General features: G+C 41.7%; 1 protein-coding gene across 1 annotated transcript in view; it reads left to right on the top strand.

Annotated features, from left to right (window-relative positions):
* Positions 1 to 26,445, top strand: part of KMT2A (lysine methyltransferase 2A) — an 84,065-nt gene that overhangs the window by 22,006 nt on the left and 35,614 nt on the right. Inside the window, exons 6-13 of the mRNA XM_024751700.1 lie at positions 12,726 to 12,795; positions 15,955 to 18,608; positions 19,929 to 20,106; positions 21,167 to 21,401; positions 23,267 to 23,331; positions 23,812 to 24,189; positions 24,716 to 24,789; positions 25,767 to 25,898. Coding sequence (XP_024607468.1) covers positions 12,726 to 12,795; positions 15,955 to 18,608; positions 19,929 to 20,106; positions 21,167 to 21,401; positions 23,267 to 23,331; positions 23,812 to 24,189; positions 24,716 to 24,789; positions 25,767 to 25,898 — 3,786 coding nt within the window. The remainder of the gene's footprint in view (positions 1 to 12,725; positions 12,796 to 15,954; positions 18,609 to 19,928; positions 20,107 to 21,166; positions 21,402 to 23,266; positions 23,332 to 23,811; positions 24,190 to 24,715; positions 24,790 to 25,766; positions 25,899 to 26,445) is intronic.

The raw sequence follows: 26,445 nt of genomic DNA on the forward strand, positions 1-26,445 counted from the left end.
GCCAGGGCTCGAACCCGTGTCCCCTGCATTGGCAGATGGATTCTTTTTTAAAAAATAAATAAATAAATAAATTTATTTATTTATTTATTGGCTGAGTAGGGTCTTTGTTGCTGCGCGCAGGCTTTCTCTAGTTGCGGCGAGCAGGGGCTGAGTGGGGGCTACTGTTCATTGCAGTGCGCGGGCTTCTCATTGCGTTGACTTCTCTTGTTGCGGAGCACGGGCTCTAGGAGCACAGGTTTCAGTAGTTGCAGCATGCAGGCTCAGTAGTTGTGGCTCACGGGCTCTAGAGCACAGGCTCAGTAGTTGTGGCACACAGGCTTAGTTGCTCCGCGGCATGTGGGACCTTCCTGGACCAGGGATCGAACCCGTGTTCCCTGCTTTGGCAGGCGGATTCTTAACCACTGCGCCACCAGAGAAGCCCTCTCCTGATTCTTTATTCTACTTGAGAGATTCCAGTGTTGACTAATAAAATACCAGGGACTTTTTTTTTTAAGTAAGTTAATGCCACCTAATGTGTGCTTCTCAGAATGTGGTGATGAAACTTCCAAATATGATGTAGTAGTCAGAAGAGTCAGTTGGTTTTTTAAGCTAGTAAGAACACAAAACTTCCCGACTCATACATTGTACATTAATTCCTCAAAAATGTTAGGTCAAAATTGTGTTGGCTGACTTAGTAGCTTTGTTGTTTTGCCAAAGGGATTGTTTACTTTTGTCATGTAACTTCACTTTGCTCCTTCAGAAAACTGGCTTTTTGGAGAGATAACTCTTTTTACCTTTAGAGGAAAGAAAGTTGTGAATTTCTCAATGTTACTTTAGTTGCTGTTGATCATTCGACAGCCCAGAAGGAAAGATGCAACCTGACTTTTGCAGCAAGATCAGAACAAACTGGAAGAAAAAACTACAAATTTTATAGTAGAAACTTGTAGTTGAATGAACATATAGCTCAAAATGAAGTTAACTGCTGAAAGTTGGCATATGGAGGACCAAAACCTCTTGTAATAAAAAGAACCATCTCTGAAAACAGTGTTGGTGTTTGTTTAATTTTTCCAGCCTATTCAAGTGGACCTAGTCATTTTGTGGTATTTTCCTGTTAAACAGAGAAGAATAAACCCTGTCATTGTGCTGATTAATTTCTACAGTATATTAGTTAAGTGGGCTTATTTCTTCTGCTTCAGCAAGTAGATAAGTTCAGACTTGGAACCTAGGAGTTTGGAAGTCCTGATTTTTGTTTCTTTGTTTTTTAAGGTCGTGTGAAGTGATTTGGGGCATTGCCAAGAATCTGTATAGCTTACTATCTGATGTAGTGCATTCATTTTGCCTTTTTTTTTTTTTTTAAGACAATGAGCTTCTTTTTGTCGACCTCTTTTTCCGGAGCAGGATGGGTGGAGTTCACCTGTCTCATTTGTTTAGCTGTTTTGAGCATCTTTGCTTCTTGCTCTTGTTGATAATGGAGTGAGGATGAGGAAATACTTCTTTCTTTAATTACAAAGTGGGTATCATTTGTATTTCTTAGGTGAGAGTTGCTAGGTAGAATTGAATTAAATATTTGAAAAGAATTTCATTCTTGTGTGGGTGAAAATTTTACCAACTATTGTTATTGAAGGACATTGTATTACTGTCTTTGCACTCTTTAATCCTAGGTGACTTTGGGGGTTAACATTTATCAGTATCAGGCAGAGATCATATTTAAAACAGTGTAAATCTCTTCCTATCTGTTTTGCATTCAAACAGCCACAGTTCTGTTCGAGGCACCAGTAGCCAGAGAAAATCTGGCCTTGGCCCTGTCCCTGCCATTCTGTTGACAAGAGACTATGATGTCAGTTCAGTAACTGTGTACATTTCTAGACTGCTTGGATTTCAGAAACCATCTTGGCTTAAGAAGTTTGTCTCCTGATATCTGTGTATTTGACTATGCTTGAGTATTTTATTCTTTTCCCTTCTTATAAATTCAAAAACATCATTGTTAAATTCACTTTTTGGAAATGATTTACAGGTGTCACTATCTTTTTTTCTTTTACAAATGGTGAAAAACTGCTTGCAAAGAGGCTCATCTTCCCCCTAAATGGCATTCATAAACATAGCACTCTACAGAGTAAGAAACGGTGACTGGAAATCTAATCTGTTTTTCAAAGAACATCTTTTATGTACCAGGCAGATGACCAAGTATTGGGGCATTAGCATTGAACAAGTCCCTTCCCCCCTTCCCTCATGGAACTTACTGTCTAATTTCTCTTTACTGAGTTCGGCTTAAAATATAGCATGAATATAAATACTAAAGTTACAATACCTTGCAAGATACTTTGGAAGTTGGTAATTTGAAGGCCAAAGCTCTCAAAACTAATATTAACAGAACTGTTCTTGGGAGCAATTCAAATAGTAGTCTTCATTTACTGATTTACTGATTCTTGAGAGTCAGTTATACCAGGTGTAATATGTGAATCAAGATATGAATCAAGATATTTACTCCCGGGTTTTTTTTGTTTGTTTGTTTGCGGTACGCGGGCCTCTCACTGTTGTGGCCTCTCTCGTTGTGGAGCACAGGCTCCGGACGCGCAGGCTCAGCGGCCATGGCTCACGGGCCCAGCCGCTCTGCGGCATGTGGGATCTTCCCGGACCGGGGCACAAACCCGCGTCCCCTGCATCGGCAGGCAGACTCAACCACTGTGCCACCAGGGAAGCCCACTCCCAGGGTATTTAATAGCTTCCCCCTTCCTGTTAAAAGGGAACTTAAGCACTAGCACATCCTTTACTGCCTTCTACAACTGAAGAAGTGCCACTCTCCACTTGTACTCTGGATTCCATCCCCTCTCATCTACTCAGGGTCATTCCTGCAGTTATTCCCCCTCTCTCCTGCATCACCAGTTTTTCTCTCATCAACATATAAAACTGTCTTAATATAATCCTTGTTTTAAAAAACCCTTGACCCCAGGTCCTCCCCCAGCTACTACCCAATTTTCTGCTCCCTTTCACAACAGAACTCCTTGAAAGTGCAGTATGTAATTGCAGGTGCCACTTTCTCACCTCTCAGCCACTCCTCAACCCCTGCAATCGGGCTTTTATCCCCATGACTCTAGGAAATTGCTCTTATCAAAATCCTCAAGGGCCTCTCTCTTGCCAGATTGAATAGATAATTCTCAGTCCTCCTCCTGTTCAACCTTTGGGCAGCATTTGAACCAGGTGACCACTCCCTTCTTGAAACACTCTTTTCTTGGATTCTGTAACACTGCACTCATCTGCTTTTTTCTTAACTCATTGGTTATTAATTTTCAGTATTCTGTATGGCTTCCTTCCTCTGCTTAACTCCCCTGAATGCTGGCGTCACCTAAGAGTCTGCCTTTGGCCACCTTCTCTATCTGTGCACTTGTCCTCAGTGACCTCATCCAGGCCTCATCTGTATGCTGAGGACTCCTAAATCTTTGTCTCTAAACCTTGACTACTTCTTTGAGTCCCGGGCTTGTATTTCCAGCTGCCTATTTGACATTCCATTTGCATAATAATAATGAGCGTGATGAGTGTTCATTGAGTGTTGTGGGTCAGGCAGTATTCTCAGTGCTTCACATGTATTATCTCACCTACTCTTGCCCACCTGCTGAGGTAGCCACTGCTATTCCCAGACAAGGAAACAGATATGCATTGAAGCACTTGGATGTTTAGTGGGTATCTTACACTTCCCATGTCCAGAAAGTCTTGATTTTCTCCTTTCTCCTTGTTTCAGAATGACTCTGCCCTTTAGCCAATAGCTCAGGCCTAAAATTTGAGAGTTATCCTTGATTTCTCTCTATATTCACATTCCAAATAACCCATCAGCAAATTCTGTCTGTACTACCTCCAAGATACCTTAAATCCAACTTCCTCTTATTAATTCTCCTACCAAAACCCCACACTTGCCCATTATAATCTTTTGGTTGGACTATTCCCTCATCTCCCTGCTTGTGTTCTTACCTCAGTGAAGTTTGTTCTTCACACAGCAACTGTAGATTCCATGTGTAAATCAGTCACATCTTACTATTCCCTCACTTTAAACATGTTGGTATCTCTCCCGCATCTCCCTTCTCCCCACTGCTTGGATAAATCCGGATTTCTTACCCTGTCTGGCAAAGCCGTACATGATTTGGCCTCTGGTCAGGTCTGCTTCTTCCAGCACCACCTCTTCTCATCTCACTCATTCTGCTGCACGGCCACACTGGCCTTTTGGTCTGTCATACATGCCATGCTCGTTGCTGTCTCTGGGCCTTTGCACTTACTATCTAGCTAGAATACTATGCCACCTAGGTCTTTATATGTCTGTCTTTTTCTCATCATTTAGGTCTAAATCTGGGTTCAGCCACTTTTTTCTGCAAAGGGCCAGATGGTCTCTGTCGCAACGACTCCGCCCTGCTGTTGTGGTCCAGGAGCAGCCATAGACAATACAGAAATGATGACACATGGGGCTGTGTGCCAATAAAACTTTATTTATGCACACTGAAATTTGAATTTCTTATAACTTTCATGTGCATAAAATATTCTTCTTTGGATTTTTTTAACCATTTAAAAATGTTAAAAACCATTCTTAGTTCATGGACTGAACAAACCAGGTGGCAGTCCAGATTTGGCCTGTGGCCCACAGTTTGCCAAGGTCAGAAGCCTTTTCTGACCACCCCAGTGAAAACAGCCCTCACAGGTAACCCCCATCAATCCTTCACGCCCTCATTGCGTTCTTTATTTGTTACATGGTTATTTTCTCATGGGGCAGGAATTCTGTCAGTTCTTCACCTGTGTAGTCTAAAACAGTGCCTGGCAACACTCAGTAAATACTTGCTGGAGTGATTGAATGCCATTCCCATTTGAATTTTGGCTGTAGGCTGCTATCTGCTCTCCAGTTATTCAGTCTCTTTCCTACTCTAATTTCGTATGTATGTATCTAGAATAAACTTCAAACTTCAGTTATGCCTTGTCTACATTCGAGACCCAGAGGTAGCTCCTGCTGTTCATTGGATGAGCTTTGACCATACCATCCTAGAATTAACAAGGTTCTGATACTTCATTTGTCTTTGATCTTGGCCCTGCTGTGGCTACCCCTTTCCAACCAAATCAATTTTTATCAATTTTTGCATCTGATTTCCCACTTCTCCCCATTACCCCTCCCATTTATTCTTTTTAAAAAATATTGATTAATTGATTGATTGATTTCGCTGCACCGGGTCTTAGTTGTGGCACTGGGGATCTTTGTTGCAGCATGCGGGATCTCTGTGGGGATCTTTAGTTGTGGCATGCAGGATCTGGTTCCCTGGCCAGGGATCAAACCTGGGCCCCCTACACTTGGAGCGTGGAGTCTTAACCGCTGGACCACCAGGGAAGTACCCCCCCTCCCATTTATTCTTTTTTTTTTAATTCTTTTTTTTAAAATAAATAAATTTATTTATTTTGGCTGCGTTGGGTCTTCGTTGCTGCACGCGGGTTTTCTCTAGTTGTGGTGAGCGGGGCTACTCTTTGTTGCAGTGCGGTGGCTTCTCTAGTTGCGGAGCATGGGCTCTAGGCATGCGGGCTTCAGTAGTTGTGGCATGTGGGCTCAGTAGTTTTGGCTCGCGGGCTCTAGAGCACAGGCTCAGTAGTTGTGGCGCATGGGCTTAGTTGCTCCGTGGCATGTGGGATCTTCCCAGACCAGGGCTCGAACCTGTGTCCCCCTGCACTGGCAGGCAGATTCTTAACCACCGCGCCACCAGGGAAACCCTCCCATTTATTCTTAATCAGCCATTGTCCATGATTTATTTCCTTTAGAGCTACGGTCTAAAAAACTTTTGTAGGTTGTGAGCCGCTTTTTTTCTTTGAGAATCTGAAGAAATCTGTGTCTCTCGTCTGGCAGATGCCCATATAAACAGAGTTTTGCCTGTGATTTCAGCAAACTCTCTAAGCTTAAATCCTGCCTATCAACTTGTCTGCAACTAAATGCATGCTTAGCCCCTTTTCTGATAGAGAGCTCCCTTCCGTTGAACTTTGTCTTCATTCTCTCTCAGTGCCAACCCCTCCTCCCCATCCCTTTCCCATTTATTAGTGATTTGCTGTTGAGAATTTTCAGTCTCTTCCTGGCTGCTGTGTTCTCTTTCAGCATGTAAACACATTCAACTCAAAAAGTAGTCCTGGGGCTTCCCTGGTGGCGCAGTGGTTGAGAGTCCGCCTGCCAGTGCAGGGTACACGGGTTCGTGCCCTGGTCTGGGAGGATCCCACATGCCGCGGAGCGGCTGGGCCTGTGAGCCATGGCCGCTGAGCCTGCGCGTCCGGAGCCTGTACTCTGCAATGGGAGAGGCCACAACAGTGAGAGGCCCGCGTACCGCAAAAAATAAATAAATAAATAAAAGTAGTCCTGGACTTCCCTGGCTATCCAGTGGTTAAGACTCCACACTGTGGGGAAACTAAGATCCCACATGCTGTGTGGCCAATAAACAAACAAATAAGTAATCCCCCCAGGCAAATCTTTTCTTACGTTGTGCCCATTGTGTCCTTTCCCATGTAATTGAGTTTTTCCAAAAGAGTGGTCTATACTGACTTCCATTTTTGTCACTTTCTAATCACACTCTTGACCCACTGCGCTTTGCTTCCTCCTGCCTCTAACACTGCCTTGAAGTTGACCTTGGTAAGGTCATAGGTGACCTCCCAATTTTGATATCCTCTGTACAAAATCCTTTGTATCCCTCCCCAACTTGGCCATCTCTTGATGCGTATTCTTCCCTTGACTGTTCTGTACTTAGATACTTGATCTGTCTCCTTGGCCATTCCATCTCTGTCTCCCCCCTTAGCGTCCCTTTCCCCTGTATGTGAAGTGTGGGTATTCCCTGGGGATCTGCCGTGTATCCTCTATTTTCTCTCTGTATTCTCTCCCTGGGTGACTGTTTATACACACAGTTTCAGCATTCATAAATTCATTGAATCAGATGCGTTTTCTCCAGATCATTATATCTTACAACTTGGACAGACATTTCAAATTCATGCGTCTAAACTGATTTCCCTCCTGCTCCTAGAAACCTCTCTTCTTTCTTTTTTCCCAGTCTTATAAATATATCACCATAAACCTAATCAACCTAAGGCCAACACCTGCAAGTCTTTACTGATTCTTTCCATCCCCTGAACCCTTTATATTGAAACCTTGTTCATTTTGCCTCCTGACTGTCTATGGAATCTGCCCTTTTCCTTAATCCCCATTGCCACTGCAGTCATTTTATAGCTGTTCTTACTGCCTCTGGTTTTAAAGGCAGTCTCTACTTCCCCACTGCTGTCATAGTGATCTTTTGAAAATATAAATCTAATCATGCTTCTCTCCTGCCCAAAAGTGTTACTGATGAGCTGTAGCCCTCAGGATGAGGCCCACACTTCCTTGAAGATAAACTTCAAACTCAGAAAGGCATTTAAGACCTTTCATGATCTGCCTCTGCCTTTTTTCCTCCTCAATATCTTATGCTCCTTTCCCACATCAGCTAGGGCCTCAGCCCTACTGAACTGTCTGTAATTTCACTCCATGCCATGCTCTTTTGTATCTCTGTGCCTTTGTATGTGTTATTCTCTCTGCCTGAAATATCTCCCTTCAACCCTAATTTACCATCCTTTAGAAGTTTGAGTAAGCTTTCACCCTTTCTGCAGTGGCTTTCCTGACTCTTTCTCCTTGACTGGGTTAGTCACCTTTCTGCTGTGCTTCCATATTCATTTCTCTGGCATGTGTATTCCTCTGGCATAGCAGGAAACACACTGCATTCCATTAGTTTTTGTGTTTTTTTTCAATTAATTAATTAATTTATTTTTGGCTGTGTTGGGTCTTCGTTGCTGTGCCAGGGCTTTCTCTAGTTGCTGCGAGCAGAGGCTACTCTTGGTTGCAGTGTGTGGGCTTCTCATTGCCAGGCTTCTCTTGTTGCGGAGCACGGGTTCTAGGCGTGCTGGCTTCAGTAGTTGTGGCACGTGGGCTCAGTAGTTGTGGTGCACAGGCTTAGTTGCTCCGTAGCACATGGGATCTTCCTGGACCAGGGCTCAAATCCATGTCCCCTGCACTGGCAGGCGGATTCTTAACCACTGTGCCACTAGGGAAGACCCCTCCCTATGAATTCTTAAAAGAAGAATCTTATTGTCTAATTCTTCTGAGTGCACCAGTATTTTATGCTACTGTGCTATTACCACGTAATGTTTTTTAAACAGTTAGTGTACTGCATTTCCTTTATTTTCATTTTACAAACATTTATTACTCTAAATTTGTGCCAGATACTAAAATGCAACAATGAATAAGTAAACTTTCCCTGTCTTTAAAGAGTGCTCTAGAGAAGGAGACAAACTTGTAAACACATTCTTTATCCATTATGCTAATTAAGTACTGGTGATTATGTATGTCTTTAAAATGCAGCGCTAAGACCTTGGTATTTTATTTTTTAAATTTATTTATCTTTTTGGCCACTCTGCCCAGCTTGTGGGGTCTTAGTTCCCCAACCAGAGATCGAATGCAGGCCCTTAGCAGTGAAAGCACAGAGTCCTAACCACTGAACCACCAGGGAATTCCCAAGCCCTTGTTATTTTAGAGCTTGTAGCGATAGACACTCAGAGAAATGTCCCAGCAGCAGTGGTAGCTAACTGGAATAATTTCCCAAAGGAGAAGTGGTACTCTTCTTTAACTAGAGCTACTGAGATGCACAATAAGCCTCCTTGACCTTTCTCCGTCTTCTTTAGTTGTTCTTAGTAATTTTCTTAGTTCTCTGGCCTCCTCATATGATGGAACCATATATGATGATACCAAAAATTATAAGCCTTCAAAACAAAGAATTTCAAACAATTACGTATCGGGTGCTTTTGATACTGTCTATGGTTTTTGATGTTATTTTCAGTTGATTCATCAATAAACCTCTGTAGGTGAAGAAATTTGATTTTTTTTTTAACTCTAAAGACTAACCATTTTGGAGACGGAAGAATGCTAAGGTACTTACCATCTAATTCAGTGCTCTGAAGTGCTGAGTCTCTTGCTAGAAAAGAAAGAAGGTTATGAGCGGTTATCCTAGGCCTTATTCATCAAAGGCCAGGTGTGGCCAAGCTTGTTTAATAGAAGAGTTTTCAAAATAGCTTTGGAACCTCCACATTAGATTGGGAGGTGAAGAACTCCAGGTGAATGATCTCTGCTCTGACTAAAAATTGGGAAGAACTTACGGGAGGAGCTAAAATCTATTTTAGTTGGGGGTAGGAAGGAAAAGGCATTGACTTTCTCAGTTGCAAGTTTATCAGATCACTGGTATTACTAGGAACTGTGTCGCATCTAATCACTGCAGATGATTTAGGTCTCGATTACTTAAACTCTCTCAGATTTCTAATGCTGGAGTGGTGCCTAGTACAACACTGAGGCATGGAGATAGACATTGCCATCCTTTGGAAGAATTTTGAGATTTGTTGACTGTTTCTCCATGAACCTAATACTAATACAAGTGGAAGAATGAACTATTCCAAGATTTAAGCCAGTTTTTTATTCCAGAATATGAATTACGTAGTAATTTCTCCTTCACCGACTTTTTAAGGGATTTTGGCTTTTCTAAAGGAAGGCTGAGATTGTGCGTCTGCCTGTCTGCTTTAGATACTTCTTGGGAGCAGGATCATGTCTTACTGCTTATCTTTGCATTGGGAACAGATAGCATATAAATGGTTTTTGAATGAATGGACAAGTAAAAGAAATAGTGTTTTGTTTGCAGAGTTGTCCTAGTAGTACATAATTCCTTGAAATACAGAACTTCATGTATTTTTCTAAAATACCTTCATCATTACATTTTATCTGTAAACATCATTGTCCGTAATACTTTGGGTTCACTTAGATTCACTTGTGGAAAACATATTTCCTGTTGCTTCATCACAAATATAATAGCCACTAAAGGATTAAAATTCTGCCATTAAAATAAAAATCAAATGTTAAGATATTTATGGGTAACGTAGAATTTACTAGTAAACGTATGTTTGGAAGTTCTCAAATAACCCCTAGAGGTAGGGGTAGGGATAATAAAGAAATTCCACACATGTATTATTTTAGAATTAGCTTTCGCTTGGGAAACAACATTAGCTTCATTGCATTCCTAATCTCTGGAAGCTCAATATGGTCCAACAGTATTTTATGGTGCTCAACTTGGCAAGGATGTTTTTCTATCTTTGGAGGTAAGAAAAGGGTAAAATCTTGACGATCTAGTGACATCATTATCAAGAAGGAATAGGTTTGTTGCCTCTTGCCTATACTTTGTCTTGGAGTGCTGTGCTCATCAGAGGACGCCAGAGTGAAAGGAAAAGTACGGGTGGCTGTTTGGGCCCAGTTTCCAGGAATACTTCATCCTGTGTAGCGTGGGGTCTCCTGTTTCCTCTCTTCACGAGTGTCCAGGCTTACGATGCCATAGTGCCAAACATGGATTTAATTGCAGCTTCTCTTGTTACCTTTTTTTGTAGACATTTTGACTTAGTCTTTTGATTTCTAGGCAAGCCTAAATCCCTGGGAAGCTAGCACTGTTACCTTGTTTACTGCATCTTCCAGGAACCCCGTGTGTTTAAAGGGGGTGATGGGAGCGACAGGAGAGGCAAAAAAGGACTTCGTTTGTAGCGGCTTCTTGCAGCATTTTTTTCCCCAGTGCTTTGTCAGCTTGGTTTTCCTTAGATTTGGGGGGACTTTTAGGTGGAATTGGAAGTTCAGAGTTAGCTGACCAGAGCTCTTTAACATAACAATGATGGCTTTTGTTTTTGGCTAAACTGTCTGGATTGTTTAAACAATGGGTGCTTATTTTTTTAAGCATGCTTCAAGAAGTCAGTCTATATTTGAAGTGAAAAGAAAGCTCTTGGGTGGAAGTCAAGTCATTCTTCTCTTATTCCAACTACAAGACCACAAAGAAAGAGTTAATGCCTTCTGTCATTTTGGAAAGTACTTGGAAACTTTAAACATTGGCAGAGTTAGTTAAATTACCGCTTGACAGCTCAGTAGTACTCTTTCGGAGCACACTGAATTAGGGTTGTACAGTTACATGTTGTGAAAGTTAGAAATATAGAAAAGCGACTCACTAAGGTTGCTGATAATAAACATAGCAATGTGGATCTCATGTTTCTTTTAAAGATTAAACATTTTTCATTACTTCAGCTGTTGGTTACTTTACCTGTTGGCTATTGTATGTATAGTTGCTAGAACTCTCTCATTGCAACACTTGGAGCATAGAACTTATGCATTTAGCAATGTAGTCCCCTGGCAAGCGTTAGGAAATCCTCAGATGTCTTTGTGAAATGCATAGATTAGCAGTTGTTCCATAAGGATAATGCAGGGAAAGAATGAATTAAATCAGAAACTTTAAGGATTTGAAAATGGGTGTCATGTTACTTTAATAGTAGCCGAAAGAATAGGGTATTTTGTACTGTAGGTGACTTACTGGATTCCTTTACATATTTATTTATAGTTTTAGATTGTAGCCATTATGGTAGGAAGTTACTTGCAGATAACTGTATGATCTTGGGCAAGTCATTTGGCCCTTCAGAACTTCAGCTTCTAAAACCACATCAATAATAACTACAATATGGACACCACATTATAGTTTTATGAATGATTTTGCATAAATTACATAACTTACATAAATTATTTCATTTATTCCTTACAACGCTCCAATAAATAAAAGAATTGAGACCTCAGACAAGCCCTTCCCTCTCTTCAGTGGTGGCACGTGCCGACAAACGAGAGGATGAAGTGGCCCCCTCTACAATTGGGGGGCTTTAACTGTTGGAACTTAGTTTGGGGATTATCAGTATAAATTGGAGGTACAAGAAAATCTGTCTATAATTCCTTATTTTGTTCTTATTTTATGTGGATTTTGTTTCTGGCATCTGAAATTCTTATTTCTTTGTAGAGAACTCTTAGCTTCTGAATCGGTGAATTTCTATTAATCAGGTTGTTTAAATAGACCATATTTCTTGACAATTTGTTCGAAATCGTTTAAATCCTTAGTATTTTTTTAAAAGGCAGGTTAAAAGTTAGAGGGAAAGAGAAGTTTTTGCCTTTTCTCAGTATGACTGAAAATAAGATGCTTCCTTCAGTTATTCTTGGATGCATTCTTGAATTGGTGTAGTCAATTCATCATCCCTTTCACAAATGCTGCTGCCCACCATTAAGTCTCTTATCACAGGGCATTTAAAAATGATGCCATAAAATGCATGTTGAGAATCTCTGGATCTCAAATGTATAGAAATCACATCTAAATGTCAATTCCTGAGTTAAGGAACTGACGATAATGGCAATTTCAGTCTCTATTAATGTTTAGTAGACAAGAGATTATGATATTGTAGATTATTCCTTATGTGTCTGTAGACTTAACTACCTGTTGAAAAGGTATTTGTTTTATTGGGGCTGTATATTTCTGCCATTGTACTGATTTGCTTACTTGAATTAAAGTCATTCTTTAATTGTTTTGGGCTGTATCTATAGTTTGAAATTTAGGACTGTCCCCTATGTACTGTGCACCAAAGGTGACTTATTGATGCATTGTTCAATTACTACACAGCTCCTATTTGTCTGTAATGAAGCCATATGGCTGGGTCCATTTATTTCAGTATTAAGTTATTTTATAATAATATCCATATGAATGATGATGAGTAATACATAGAGGCTAAATTTTCCAAATTCATTTGTGTCTCCTCTGGGCATTTCTTTGGGATATGTTCAGATTCATGTTTTTTTTTTGTTGTTTTTTTCCTGATTTTAAAATAATTTTCCTTTGTTATAGGATGAGCAGTTCTTAGGTTTTGGCTCAGATGAAGAAGTCAGAGTACGAAGTCCCACAAGGTCTCCTTCAGGTATGGCCAGTTAAATGCATGGCATCTTTACGTTTTGTTTGTTAAGAGACTGTGACTTCCCCTTGCCTTCTTTGCATGTAAAGGGTGGTCTTAAATACTGGGGTTTTTTGGGTGCATCCTTCCCTTTCCCTCACACTAAGTAGGAAATGGCTTATGAGCTAGACCTCTTTAAGGGACCTCTCTGTCAGGCTGCTTTTGGTTTATCCTTGATAATGCTTGGGGGCTGGGTTTCCATGGAATGCTTGCAAAACCTGGTAGGCAAATTGAAGGTTACCTACTGAGAGCAGCATCCTCACATTTACACATTTTGAATTGTATGGCAGTAAATATGACTTTGGAAATAATTTGGCCATTGTTTTTTACAGATGAAATTTGGTCTACTATTGTCAAAGAACTAAAAACAAAATGTTGGCACTGTATGAAACTATTTTATCTGATCCTTGAAAAACTGTGTTAAAATAAAGAAAATAAAAACGACATGGGTATTTCCATTTATTAGCAATATTTGTCATTGTTCTCAATAAGAATATATCTAGAATGTCTTGAAATTCTAGACTTAACAGCAGTTTCCTGCAAGATGATCCTCAGTGGAAATAACATTTAATGGCTTGCAGAATTGTTCTGTATAGGAGAGGGCTATAGATCTTTTGATGAAAAAAACATTCCCCATCTGTGCTGCCATTCTGACTTCTTGTATGGTTGTCTTTGATTTTATGTGCATAGACAGTCTAGTTAAATATGATGTTGTTAGCTGTGCTTTTGGTCCTTGATGTTGACATAGTTTGTGATGTTTGTTAGCATTTGCATTTCATTTGAGTCATCGTATATTATATAGTAATCTAACTCAAACACATAAGTTGACAATTTTTCCTTTCCCAAGTGGTGGTGGTATTGCCATTCTAGTTGAGAGGACTTAGCCAGTAGTATTCCAGTATCTCTGCCATTTAGACAGTAGCAATATTCTCTTTAAGATGTGATGAAATCTTAAAACTTCGTATCAGGTGATGTTAGAGATTGTCTGGTCTAACCCTTCATTTATAGATAATAAAATGAGGCCCAGAAAAGACATGATGAGCAGTTTACTTCTGACTGATTTGTGAGTTCTTTGAATGTGTTGTGGATTATGGAAGTTAGCAGAGCAGGACTCTTCTCTATTCTGCTTTTTCTACCTGTCCACCAAGAGCTTTTTTTAAAAGATGGATAGAAGAGGTTTTCAGAATTAATAAAGGCCTATGAGTAGCCAGCTTCAAGTCTACCAAGATTGTAAGGAATCTTGTGATGTACTTCTGGGTAGGAGTTTATTTTGTTAATTCACAACCCTCTCTTGATGGTTTCCTCAAGTTTTTTTCTTGGCTGTAAGTGTACCTTAAATGTTGTTTTTTGTTTGTTTTTTTAAACCATCTGTGTATACTTTATTAAGAAATGAAACTGTTTCTCTGCTGTCTTCTAGTCCATTACTTTCGTTGTAATTAGTATATATTGAGAACAGATTTGTGAATCTTAATCTATTAAGAGAAGTTTCAAGTTAATTGGTGAGGAAAGCATTTATATTTAGAAAGCTCAACAATAAGACCTTTGTTGATTTCTGTTCTGTTAGAAAGCTGGTTCCATAGTCTAAAATGTTCATCATAATGGCATAAATCTCTTCTGGTGCCTCTTAGGGGAGGTTTTAATCTCAGAAGAATGTTGAGTCATATAAAACATTGAAAAGTCACGAGAGAAGAGATGATATGATAGAGGAGGCAACTCATAATACATTTAGAAAGTACAGACTATATGTGGTGATCAAGCTGTGGTGTATATAAATCAAATCACTATGTTGTACACCTGGAACTAATATATATTGTATGTCAATTATACTTCAATAACAAAGAATGCATCTTTAAAAAGAAAAGAAAGTACAGACTATACAAAGAATTTTAGGGAGTTCCCAGGTGGTCTAGTGGTTAGGATTCCAGGCTTTCACTGCTTTCAGTGCGGGGCCTGGGTTCAATCCCCGGTCAGGGAACTGAGATCCCACAAGCTGTGCAGCATGGCCAAAAAAGAAGAACAAAAACAAAAAAAGAGAATTTTAGAAAACAGTGGTTTTTCTGAAGTCTCTTGATAAGCAGCAAATTGAGCTGATTGATAAGTTGGCAAATTCCTTTTATTTAGAATAGAAGAAATCTGATTTAAATTGTCAGTTTGCTCTTGACATCAATTATGGTTAAATCTTTTTTGTAATTTGAGACTAGTTCAAGAACCTGTAGGTAGGGGAATAGATTAATGGACATCTCATGTCATTTCACTGATTAGTTCACTACCACTGAGTTCAGTGATCTTATTCTGATGTCTCATGAATGAATGTTTTTCTTTTTCAGTGAAACTTTTTTTTTTGTTTCGGTACGTGGGCCTCTCACTGTTGTGGCCTCTCCCGTTGCGGAGCACAGGCTCCGGACGCTCAGGCTCAGCGGCCATGGCTCACAGGCCCAGCCGCTCCGCGGCATGTGGCATCTTCCCAGACCGGGGCACGAACCCGCGTCCCCTGCATCGGCAGGCAGACTCTCAACCACTGCGCCACCAGGGAAGCCCCAGTGAAACTTTTTAAACTTACTTTGGCAAAGCAGATTGAAAATATAGGAAGCTGAGCTGCCTATAGAAGTTGGTATATTATTGTAGCCTGTAGAAGTTGGTATGTTGTTGACTGAAGAGCATCTTGTTCAGATTTATTAAAGGCAAAATTCTGAGTTTAAAAAATGGGATGACTTACTATAAATATGTTCTCAGATATTAACTCTTGGTGGCTACGATATGGAAAAGCTCATACAGATTTTTTTAAAACACACCTTTTTTTAATTCAGAAAAAACCTTTTTGTTCACCCAAAGTTGTAGGAAAATTAGTTTTATATATTAATTGCTCAGTTGAAAACCTCTTATTATCTTAGTTTTTCTATCAAAAAGGTAGTTAAGTGTTCTTTTAGGTAGGATGTTATTTACTTGATTTCTTTGAGGCAGGTTTTTGGTGAAAAGAAACTAAGCACAATTAAGATGTTTTATTGACTGATTAGACCCAGGTAGAGTTCAGTACAGAATGGCTTGTGCTAAATTATATTCAGCTTAGTTAAGACCTAAACTACAAAGCTAAATATATGCTCTTCATTGTTTAATTTCTATACACAGTTAAAACTAGTCCTCGAAAACCTCGCGGGAGACCTAGAAGTGGCTCTGACCGAAATTCAGCTCTCCTCTCAGACCCATCTGTGTTCTCCCCTCTAAATAAATCAGAGACCAAATCTGGAGATAAGATCAAGAAGAAAGATTCTAAAAGTATAGAAAAGAAGAGAGGAAGACCTCCCACCTTCCCTGGAGTAAAACTCAAAATAACGCATGGAAAGGACATTTCAGAGTTACCAAAGGGAAACAAAGAAGATAGCCTGAAGAAAATGAAACGAACACCTTCTGCTACATTTCAGCAAGCCACAAAGATTAAAAAATTAAGAGCAGGTAAACTCTCTCCTCTCAAGTCAAAGTTTAAGACAGGGAAGCTTCAAATAGGAAGGAAGGGGGTACAGATTGTACGCCGGCGAGGAAGGCCTCCATCAACGGAAAGGATAAAGACCCCTTCAGGTCTCCTCATTAACTCTGAACTGGAAAAGCCCCAGAAGGTCCGGAAAGACAAGGAAGGAACACCTCCACTCACAAAAGAAGATAAGACAGTAGTCAGACAAAGCCCTCGAAGGATTAAGCCGGTTAGGATTATTCCTTCTTCTAAAAGGACAGATGCAACAATTGCTAAGCAGCTCTTGCAGAGGGCAAAAAAGGGGGCTCAAAAGAAAATTGAGAAAGAAGCAGCTCAGCTGCAAGGAAGAAAGGTGAAGACACAGGTCAAAAACATCCGACAGTTCATTATGCCTGTTGTCAGTGCCATCTCCTCGAGGATCATTAAAACTCCTCGGCGGTTCATAGAGGATGAGGATTATGACCCTCCAATTAAAATTGCCCGACTAGAGTCTACACCGAATAGTAGATTCAGTGCCACGTCCTGTGGATCTTCCGAAAAATCAAGTGCAGCTTCTCAGCACTCCTCTCAGATGTCTTCAGACTCCTCCCGGTCCAGTAGCCCCAGTGTTGATACCTCCACAGATTCTCAGGCCTCTGAGGAGATTCAGGTACTTCCTGAAGAGCGGAGCGATACCCCCGAAGTTCACACTCCACTGCCTATTTCCCAGTCCCCAGAAAACGATAGTAATGACAGGAGAAGCAGAAGGTATTCAGTGTCAGAGAGAAGTTTTGGATCTAGAACAACGAAAAAGTTGTCCACCCTACAAAGTGCCCCCCAGCAGCAGACCTCTTCCTCGCCACCTCCACCCCTGCTTACTCCACCGCCCCCGCTGCAGCCAGCCTCCAGTATCTCTGACCACACACCTTGGCTCATGCCTCCAACCATCCCTTTAGCATCACCATTTTTGCCTACTTCTGCCGCTCCCATGCAAGGGAAGCGAAAATCTATTTTGCGAGAACCGACATTTAGGTGGACTTCTTTAAAGCACTCTAGGTCAGAGCCACAGTACTTTTCCTCAGCAAAGTATGCCAAAGAAGGTCTTATTCGCAAACCAATATTTGATAATTTCCGCCCCCCTCCACTGACTCCTGAGGATGTCGGCTTCGCGTCCGGGTTTTCTACATCTGGTACTGCTGCTTCAGCTCGATTGTTTTCGCCACTCCATTCTGGAACAAGGTTTGATATGCACAAAAGGAGCCCTCTTCTGAGAGCTCCACGATTTACTCCAAGTGAGGCTCACTCTAGGATATTTGAGTCTGTAACCTTGCCTAGTAATCGAACTTCTGCTGGAACATCTTCTTCAGGAGTATCTAACAGGAAAAGGAAAAGAAAAGTGTTTAGCCCTATTCGATCAGAACCAAGATCTCCTTCTCACTCCATGAGGACAAGAAGTGGAAGGCTTAGCACTTCTGAGCTGTCACCTCTCACCCCACCGTCTTCTGTCTCTTCCTCGTTAAGCATTTCTGTTAGTCCTCTTGCCACTAGTGCCTTAAACCCGACTTTTACTTTTCCTTCTCACTCCCTGACTCAGTCTGGGGAATCTGCAGAGAAAAACCAGAGACCAAGGAAGCAGACTAGTGCTCCGGCAGAGCCATTTTCGTCCAGTAGTCCCACTCCTCTCTTCCCTTGGTTTACCCCAGGCTCTCAGACTGAGAGAGGGAGAAATAAAGACAAAGCCCCTGAGGAGCTGTCCAAAGAGCGAGATGCTGACAAGAGCATGGAGAAGGACAAGAGTAGAGAGAGAGACCGGGAGAGAGAAAAAGAGAATAAGCGGGAGTCCAGGAAAGAGAAAAGGAAAAAGGGATCAGAAATTCAGAGTAGCTCTGCTTTGTATCCTGTGGGTAGGGTTTCCAAAGAGAAGGTTGTTGGTGAAGATGTGGCCACTTCATCTTCTGCCAAAAAAGCAACCGGGCGGAAGAAGTCTTCATCACTTGATTCTGGGACTGATATTGCTTCTGTGACTCTTGGGGATACAACAGCTGTCAAAACCAAAATACTTATAAAGAAAGGGAGAGGAAATCTGGAAAAAACCAACTTGGACCTCGGCCCAACTGCCCCATCCCTGGAGAAGGAGAAAACCCTCTGCCTTTCCACTCCTTCATCTAGCACTGTTAAACATTCCACTTCCTCCATAGGCTCCATGTTGGCTCAGGCAGACAAGCTTCCAATGACTGACAAGAGGGTTGCCAGCCTCCTAAAAAAGGCCAAAGCCCAGCTCTGCAAGATTGAGAAGAGTAAGAGTCTTAAACAAACTGACCAGCCCAAAGCACAGGTACTCTTTTCCATCTTGCCCATTAAAATCAACAGTTTCTCGAGCCCCGTCTAGGAGCAAGTTTTAGGCTGAGTGTTTCAGTTAGATCCAGGTGTGGGAATCAGGAAAAGATGGTGGCATTCGCAGTGGTCCTTTACGGACGGGTAGGATTTTGATAGGTAGAAAATGATAGGGGAGAACTTTTTAAGGAGAGGAAACAGTGTAGGGTAGAGATAGAAAAGTATAAAGCATACTTGAGGAACGGGGATAGCTGGACTGGTACGTGTAGGAAAGCGGTGAACCAAGACTGAAAGGTACGTGGGGCCACATTACCCTGAATGCTGAGTTGTTTTGTACTTAATGGGTTTGGTGTGATGGAATCTGTGACTTAATTTTGAAGATGCATTTTTGCAGTCCGATTGTTTTACTGTTGCTTCCTGTAGGAAACAGGGACGGGGGGAATCTCTTCCTCTGAGTTGTGAGTGATCAGACCAATAGAAAATAGGTATCTGCAGAATACATATGAGAAGCACTTAGCCTCAAGTTGTGATACAGAAAAGCTGTACAATTCAGTTAGTTAAGATGATGACAAACAGATTTTTGTAAAGAAGAGCTTTTTTTTTTTTTTTTTTAATTAACAAAGCGAGCTACGCACTGGTCTTTTCTGAGAAAACCTGCCAATCTTTAGATTGTTTTTAAACATCGTCATGTAGTAGATGCGTGTTTATACCAACATGTCAAGTTAGGTTAAGATGACCACAAACTTAGGTTTTAATGTTATTCAACGTCGGGCCACATTTACATTTAGTAATTCTGCCAGTTGAGAGGTCTAGCAGGAATATGATGAGACTTATTTCCGACACCATTTTGGATGTTTTTGGTTAACCTCCTAGTGGTAGGAGCCGTGGCTCTTTAAAGTGTGAGACATTTCTGTTTGGAGCCGTGGCCTTTTATACTTCCATTTATAGGTTATTTCCCCCTACTTCTCTGTTGATCAGGGAAATATAAGAAACAGTCTGTGGTTAGATAAGCCCAGTTTACACGAGAATGAGCTTCTTGATAATGCAGACTGGCAGCTTGATTTTTTTTTTGAGGAAAATTTTAAAGAAGTAGTATAATTGGGAATAGAAGCTTAGTTGATTTCTGTTTTTTGATTAGAATCCTTTTCTGCCAATTTTAGAAGTAGGTGATTTCTATATATTGATATGGCATATCAGCTGGGAAAAACTAGAGTTGTATGTGTTGAATCTATAAGTTAATCAACTATACCTTGGCTTCATTCAATTATATTTTCAACGCATATGGTTGTTATTGTTTGTTTTTGGCTTGCCTCCTCCTCAGGGTCAAGAAAGTGACTCATCGGAGACCTCTGTGCGAGGACCCCGGATTAAACACGTCTGCAGAAGAGCTGCTGTTGCCCTTGGCCGAAAACGAGCTGTGTTTCCTGATGACATGCCCACCCTGAGTGCCTTACCTTGGGAAGAACGAGAAAAGATTTTGTCTTCCATGGGAAATGATGGTAGGTCGGGGATGTCAACCTTGAGGTCTAAGCAGACACTGGGTTTGTTTGCTGATCATCCTGGGAGTGCCCAGTAGGCTCTTCATAGCATTATATGTTAGGCTGGGTCCTCCAAAAACCAGATGGCAGGGGGCGGGGGGATTAAATGTGTAAGGGTGTTATTAGAGGAAATGCCTGAGTGAGAAAATGGGGAGGGAGTCAGGAAAGGCTGGGAGAGCTGTCAGACTGCTCTGTAAGTCTGACCCTAGTGAAGGAGAGTGGGAAGGAAGGCTGGGCAGAATCTTCCTGGATGCCGTGCAGTGTGAGAAAGCTCGGCAAGGCTGTCAGGGAGCCCTTGAGCAAACATTGACTGTCCGAGGAGTCTCGTGTCTCCCTGGAACAGGCCTGCCCTAGTATCCCCGCCACGCTTGTCACTGCCTGAGAGCAGCCTCTGTGGTAATTGTGGCCTCTGTACCCCTGGATTTCAGAGCACAGCAGCTGGGGGCCCTGTGGTTTCAGGTCTGTGAGACATGTTCTCATGGGTGACTGCTCAGATGAAATTGAGAGGTTTGGAGAGTCTTCAGAAGCATTCAATTCATATTTTTTTTTTTTTAATGCTTTCTTTACTTTCTTTTTTGTAATCATATTTTCTTTTCTTAAAAACATTAATTAATTATTTTTTGTATTTTGGCCATGCTGCGTGGCTTTCAGGATGTTCCCCAACCAGGGATCGAACCCGGGCCCCTGCAGTGAAAGTGCCAAATCCTAACAACTAGGTCACCAGGGAACTCCCTCAATTCATGTTCTTGACTTTCGGTTACACTGTATTTTGTTTTCATTGTTTGGATTTCTGCTTTCATCAAGCTGCAAGTTATAGGCATTTTTAAACATTTAATTATTTGAAACAGGCTCTGTGTTCTGCATATGAATATTTTTATTGTAACGAATTTGATTTTTGGAGTCTCAGTTAAAACAAGGTTTGAATGTATATACAAACGTCAGTAGATTTTGAGAATCTCCCCTCTGCTCCCAGGAAGGAGCCAGATACTCTGTCAGAGCTAATGCCACATTTCTTTAACAGACAAGTCATCGATTGCTGGCTCGGAAGACGCCGAACCTCTTGCTCCGCCCATCAAACCAATTAAACCCGTCACCAGAAACAAGGCGCCGCAGGAACCTCCAGTAAAGAAGGGGCGGCGGTCAAGGCGGTGTGGACAGTGTCCCGGCTGCCAGGTGCCTGAGGACTGTGGCGTGTGCACTAACTGCTTGGACAAGCCCAAGTTCGGCGGCCGCAACATAAAGAAGCAGTGCTGCAAGTGAGTGTGCGTCTCTCTGGGGGGCTGGTCTCGGCCACCGTCCTGCTTGTCACAGAGAAAATGCGCCCGAACGCCCAGTGTGGCTGTACCAAGTCACCTCAAGTTGCCAGATGAGTTGCACACTTGGATTTTGGGCTGTGCTGGGTTTGGGCTGTGTTTAAATCAGAAATCCTCAGGTGCAGTGCTGTGAATGTCCTGTATCTGCTCAGGTCGGTGTGGTAGCCGTTAGCCATATGGCTGTTTAGCACCTGAAACATGGTTGGTGTGACTGAGGAACTCCATGTAATTTTAAATTCACACAGCCACGTGTGTCTAGAGCTGCCGTATCAGTGCAACTCTGGAGGGTTTCTACTGAATCACCAATGAGTTTAGGCCTGCTCTTTATCAGGTCAACTGAAATTACCTTTATCTTTATGGCATTCAGGAAATATTGGTGATATAAGTCTCTCCACTCTCTAACTCTCAGCATATTTTCATGCCTGTGGAAGTCTTCCCCAACCCCGCATGCCACTTGCGGAATCTTAGTTCTCCAACCCGGGATCGAACCCGGGCCACGGCAGTGAAAGCGCCGAGTCCTAACCACTGGACCGCCAGGGAATTCCCTGGGAGTTTTGATTACTCTACCTTTTTTCCCTTTTTCTAGTCAGTTTGTGGATGCACTTTCTGCTCTCTGGGATAATTTGTTTAAAGTGGATCAAGAGAATTGCATAAATAAATTTTGGTGGTTGAGTATCTCATCAAGTGCCTGGCACCAGGAATGGGTATTATCCGTAGATGTTTGCTGAATGAACGAATAACATGAAAGTGATTTATATAAAACATAATTGGGAGAAATGCTGCATTACTTACTTAAGGGGAGACAGTTTCTAGGAGACACTGAGAAGTTCTGTGCTTTGGTTTAGTCTGGCCTTAAGCAAGAATCTTGTCTCAGTCCCATTAGTGGAAAGAAGTGAGACAATTCACAGAACAGCAAAAAAATGTATATGATAGCAAGATAAAATGGCACTAAATTTAGGGGTTGCAGTGGATTCAGTTCAATATTAAACTTCAAATTAAGTTCTGAGTTTCAATAAACTGAGGATAGAAATATCTCTCAAAGCCCTGAGATAGACCTGTAGCATTGTAGTGGCAGACAAAGGACTCGGGTAATTTTAGTCCATTTTGTATTCAGATTACTATATGAATAATAATCTCATAAGGGAGCAGAACTGATTTGACTGCGAGAAATAACGACTGATCGTTTCGTGTGTGGTGCTAGTCAGTACTGGGTGGCAAGACATTTGAGTCCCATTTCAAAAATAATTTGATATTTGCTCCTTTTAGATCCTCAAGGTAGGTGAAATTGCTGATCAAAGGCTTTAAAGGCTTGAATTTAAATAATGAGCAGTCCTTTTTTCAACTCTCAAAATGAACCTGAGTAAAGGTTCATGGATTCTTTTTTTATTTTTTTAAAATTAATTAATTTATTTATTTTTGGCTGCGTTGGGTCTTTGTTGCTGCGCGCAGGCTTTCTCTAGTTGTGGTGAGTGGGGGCTACTCTGTCACGGTGCAGGGGCTTCTCATTGCAGTGGCTTCTCTTGTTGAGGAGCACAGGCTCTAGGCGCGCGGGCTTCAGTAGTTGTGGTTCGCGGGCTCTAGAGCGCGGGCTCAGTAGTTGTGGTGCTCGGGCTTCGTTGCTCCGCGGCATGTGGGATATTCCCGGACCAGGGCTCTAACGTGTGTCCGCTGCATTGCCAGGTGGGTTCTTAACCGCTGCGTCACCAGGGAAGCCCACGGTTCACGGATTCTTGCAGACGAATTAATACGTGCTTCAATTGCTTCTCTCCTAAATGAAGTTTACTTTATGGTATCCCTTATTATTCTAGGATGAGAAAATGTCAGAATCTACAATGGATGCCTTCCAAAGCCTACCTTCAGAAGCAAGCAAAAGGTAGTGTTGTCAAAAGATCTTCCCCCAAATGCTTCCTGCTTTAATGTCATATAGTTGTGTGCATCTAGTGTAAAGAGAATACGAGCCTTTTTTCAAGTACTGCTGTTTCCCAGGGAGCTGTTGGTTGTTGAAGCTGGGTGATAGGTACATGAGTGTTCATTTTACTCTTCCCTTCACCTTGGAGTATGTTTGAATATTTCCATAAGAAAAATTTTTTTAAATTCATACAAAAAATTACATTATATTTCATTTCCTAGAGTAGTGAGAGTATACCTGTTTCACTTGCCAACTTGGCATTAACTTTCTTGAGTCTTCCAGTGTCAACTTTAGCTGTAGGAAACTGAGACTAAGATTGTTACATTCCTATACTTATATTTTACTTTATTTTTTTTTATTTTTATTTTTTCCTATACTTATATTTTAAATAAAATTTTCTCACTTACAGAAAAATAATCTTGCTTTCCCCCCCCCCACCCCCAGCTGTGAAGAAGAAAGAGAAAAAGTCTAAGACCAGTGAAAAGAAAGAGAGCAAAGAGAGCAGTGTTGTGAAGAGCTTGGCGGACTCTAGTCAGAAGTCTACGCCATCGGCAAGAGAGGATCCCGCCCCCAAGAAAAGCAACAGTGAGCCACCTCCGCGCAAGCCCCCGGAGGACAAGAGTGAGGAAGGGAATGCCTCCACCCCAGGACCTGAGGCCAAACAAGTGGCCACGCCCTCTTCCAGGAAGTCCAGCAAGCAGGTCTCCCAGCCGGCACCAGCCGTCCCCCTACAGCCCCCCAGCACAGCACCACCGAGAAAAGAGGTCCCCAAGACCACTCCTAGCGAGCCCAAGAAAAAGCAGCCTCCACCTCCAGAGTCAGGTGAGTGAGGACAGCAGGAAGAGCTGCCGAACCGGAAGTACCAGCACAGGACACTGACATCTTAAACAGCATTTGGAAACCTGAAATGTATATTTTTAAGTCTTTGGTACAAGAAAACTAGCTCTCTTTTAAATATTTATTTAATTTCTTTTTGGCTGTGCCGGGTCTTAGTTGTGGCCCAAGGGATCTTTTAGTTGCGGCATGCATGCGGGATCTAGTTCCCTGACTGCGGATCAGACCCGGGCCCTCTGCACTGGGAGCGTGGAGTATTAACCACTGGACCACCAGGGAAGTTCCAATTAGCTCTCTTTTAACTGTTATATAATAATAAAGAAATAGAAGCAAAAACCAGTTAAGTTGGAGATACTGTCTTAATTTCCTATTTAAAGCCTAGAGTTTAAATGTTTTTTTGTTTTTTCTAATGCCCCTTTCTTTGCAGGCCAATCAGTGCTAGAGTCATCGTTGCTGTTTAGCATTAACTGTAAATTTAGTGGCATCTGACGGCAGTTTATTTTGAATTCTTTAGGTCCAGAGCAAAGCAAGCAGAAAAAAGTGGCTCCTCGCCCCAGTATTCCTGTAAAACAAAAGCCTAAAGAAAAGGTGAGGAAAGATTTGTTTCCCTGCCATTTGTCAAAGATGTGTTCTATTCTGTAGGGAAATAGCCTTATCCTTGACATTTATGTGATTGAGTGAAACTGCATTTCTGCTTCTGTGTAGATGGCAGTGGAATTTCTTAAAATTAGCAAACTTCAGGTATAGGCTTTAGCTCACTTCCTTTTTTTCTCTTCTTTTCCCCGTTGTTGTTTTCCCCTTCTTTGTAGCCCCACATGCTTATGCTTATGCTGCAGGCTGATGAGTATAATTTTTTTCCCCCTCAACGTCCGTTAGCAGTATTTGTCTATAACAGTCACTCACTATTTTTATTATGTGGAGAGAGAGGTCTTAAAGACTTTTCCAGTTCTTTCTGTGCCCCCCATGGTGGTGTGCATGCACGTCCAGGCTGATGCTCTCGAGAGCATCAGCAATGCTGAAAAGAGAGGCAAATGCCAGGTTCTGACTAAGTCGTGTTCCAGAGTTACTGTCCAGTTTCAAACTGTGATGATGAAGCATGGTTACGTTGGCAAATCTGAAATCACTGACGATCACAGAGCTGGGAAAATTGTTTTGAATCTCATAGGCAGGTTACACAAGTGTGGAGTGATCAGCCCCAGATTTGATGTGTGCAACTCCAAGATCTAGAAAAATGGCAGAATAACCTGCTCCCATCTGGTCAGTGTGGTTTCATTGTACTGACAACCTCAGCTGGCATCGTGGACCACGAGGAAGCAAGATGAAGACACGCAGGAGGGAAAAGCCTGGGATGTGTTTTCTAGGGGTATAAATACATACGTGCCAATAAAATGCTTCAATGGAAAAAAAAATTCTCCTGAAGATTACTTGTCTGTTTCTCTAGGATACTTGTATTGGAAACATGTTTTCCAGATCTATTAAGATTTGTCATTTGCATTATTATCTGTTGCAAGAGTGAAGGCAGGCAGGGTGTGGATTTGTTCTTTATCCATCTTCTATCCCCATAGGAAAAACCACCTCCAGTCAGTAAGCAGGAGAATGCAGGCACTTTGAACATCCTCAGCACTCTCTCCAATGGCAATAGTTCAAAGCAAAAAGTCCCAGCAGATGGAGTCCACAGGATCAGAGTGGACTTTAAGGTAAAAGTGTTCAGTGACCACGGAGTATATTGAGTGTCGTGGACTTTAAATCAAGAAAATGATGTTACCAAAGGTGTTGAAAGAGAGGAAATTCATTCGGGGGGTGGGGCGGACGAATGAAGATCTGCCATTAATAGATGGGTTCAGGTGTGTGAGAACTCCGGTCGGTGTTACCAGGTCAGTCTGTGAACTGACTGAAGTACAGAGGCACGGAGCCAGTCCTGCCCATCCTGAGCTGTAAAGTGCTTTTAGATGAGAACAGTATCTGAGGAAGTGCTTCTTTCACATAGGTATTATCAAACCGTGATGATCGCTTGAATCAGCAAAACTCTAAGGGAAATTCAATCCCAGTAAATCTTTGCATTGTAGTTAACAGGTGAGCCTTTTAAGAGTTTGTGTCTGAGATTTAAAATCTTTAAAGCGGCAGTTACTTTGAACTCATTGAGATGAAATATTCTCGACATTCTGGTGTCACTCTAATTTTATGCTTTTCGTCCTTATTTTCAATGCAGCGTTTTTTCAGTGCAGCGTTGTCGTAAAACTGTCA

The sequence above is a fragment of the Neophocaena asiaeorientalis genome, unplaced genomic scaffold, assembly GCF_003031525.2.
Source record: "Neophocaena asiaeorientalis asiaeorientalis breed wild unplaced genomic scaffold, Neophocaena_asiaeorientalis_V1.1 scaffold479, whole genome shotgun sequence".
Lineage (NCBI taxonomy): Eukaryota > Metazoa > Chordata > Mammalia > Artiodactyla > Phocoenidae > Neophocaena > Neophocaena asiaeorientalis.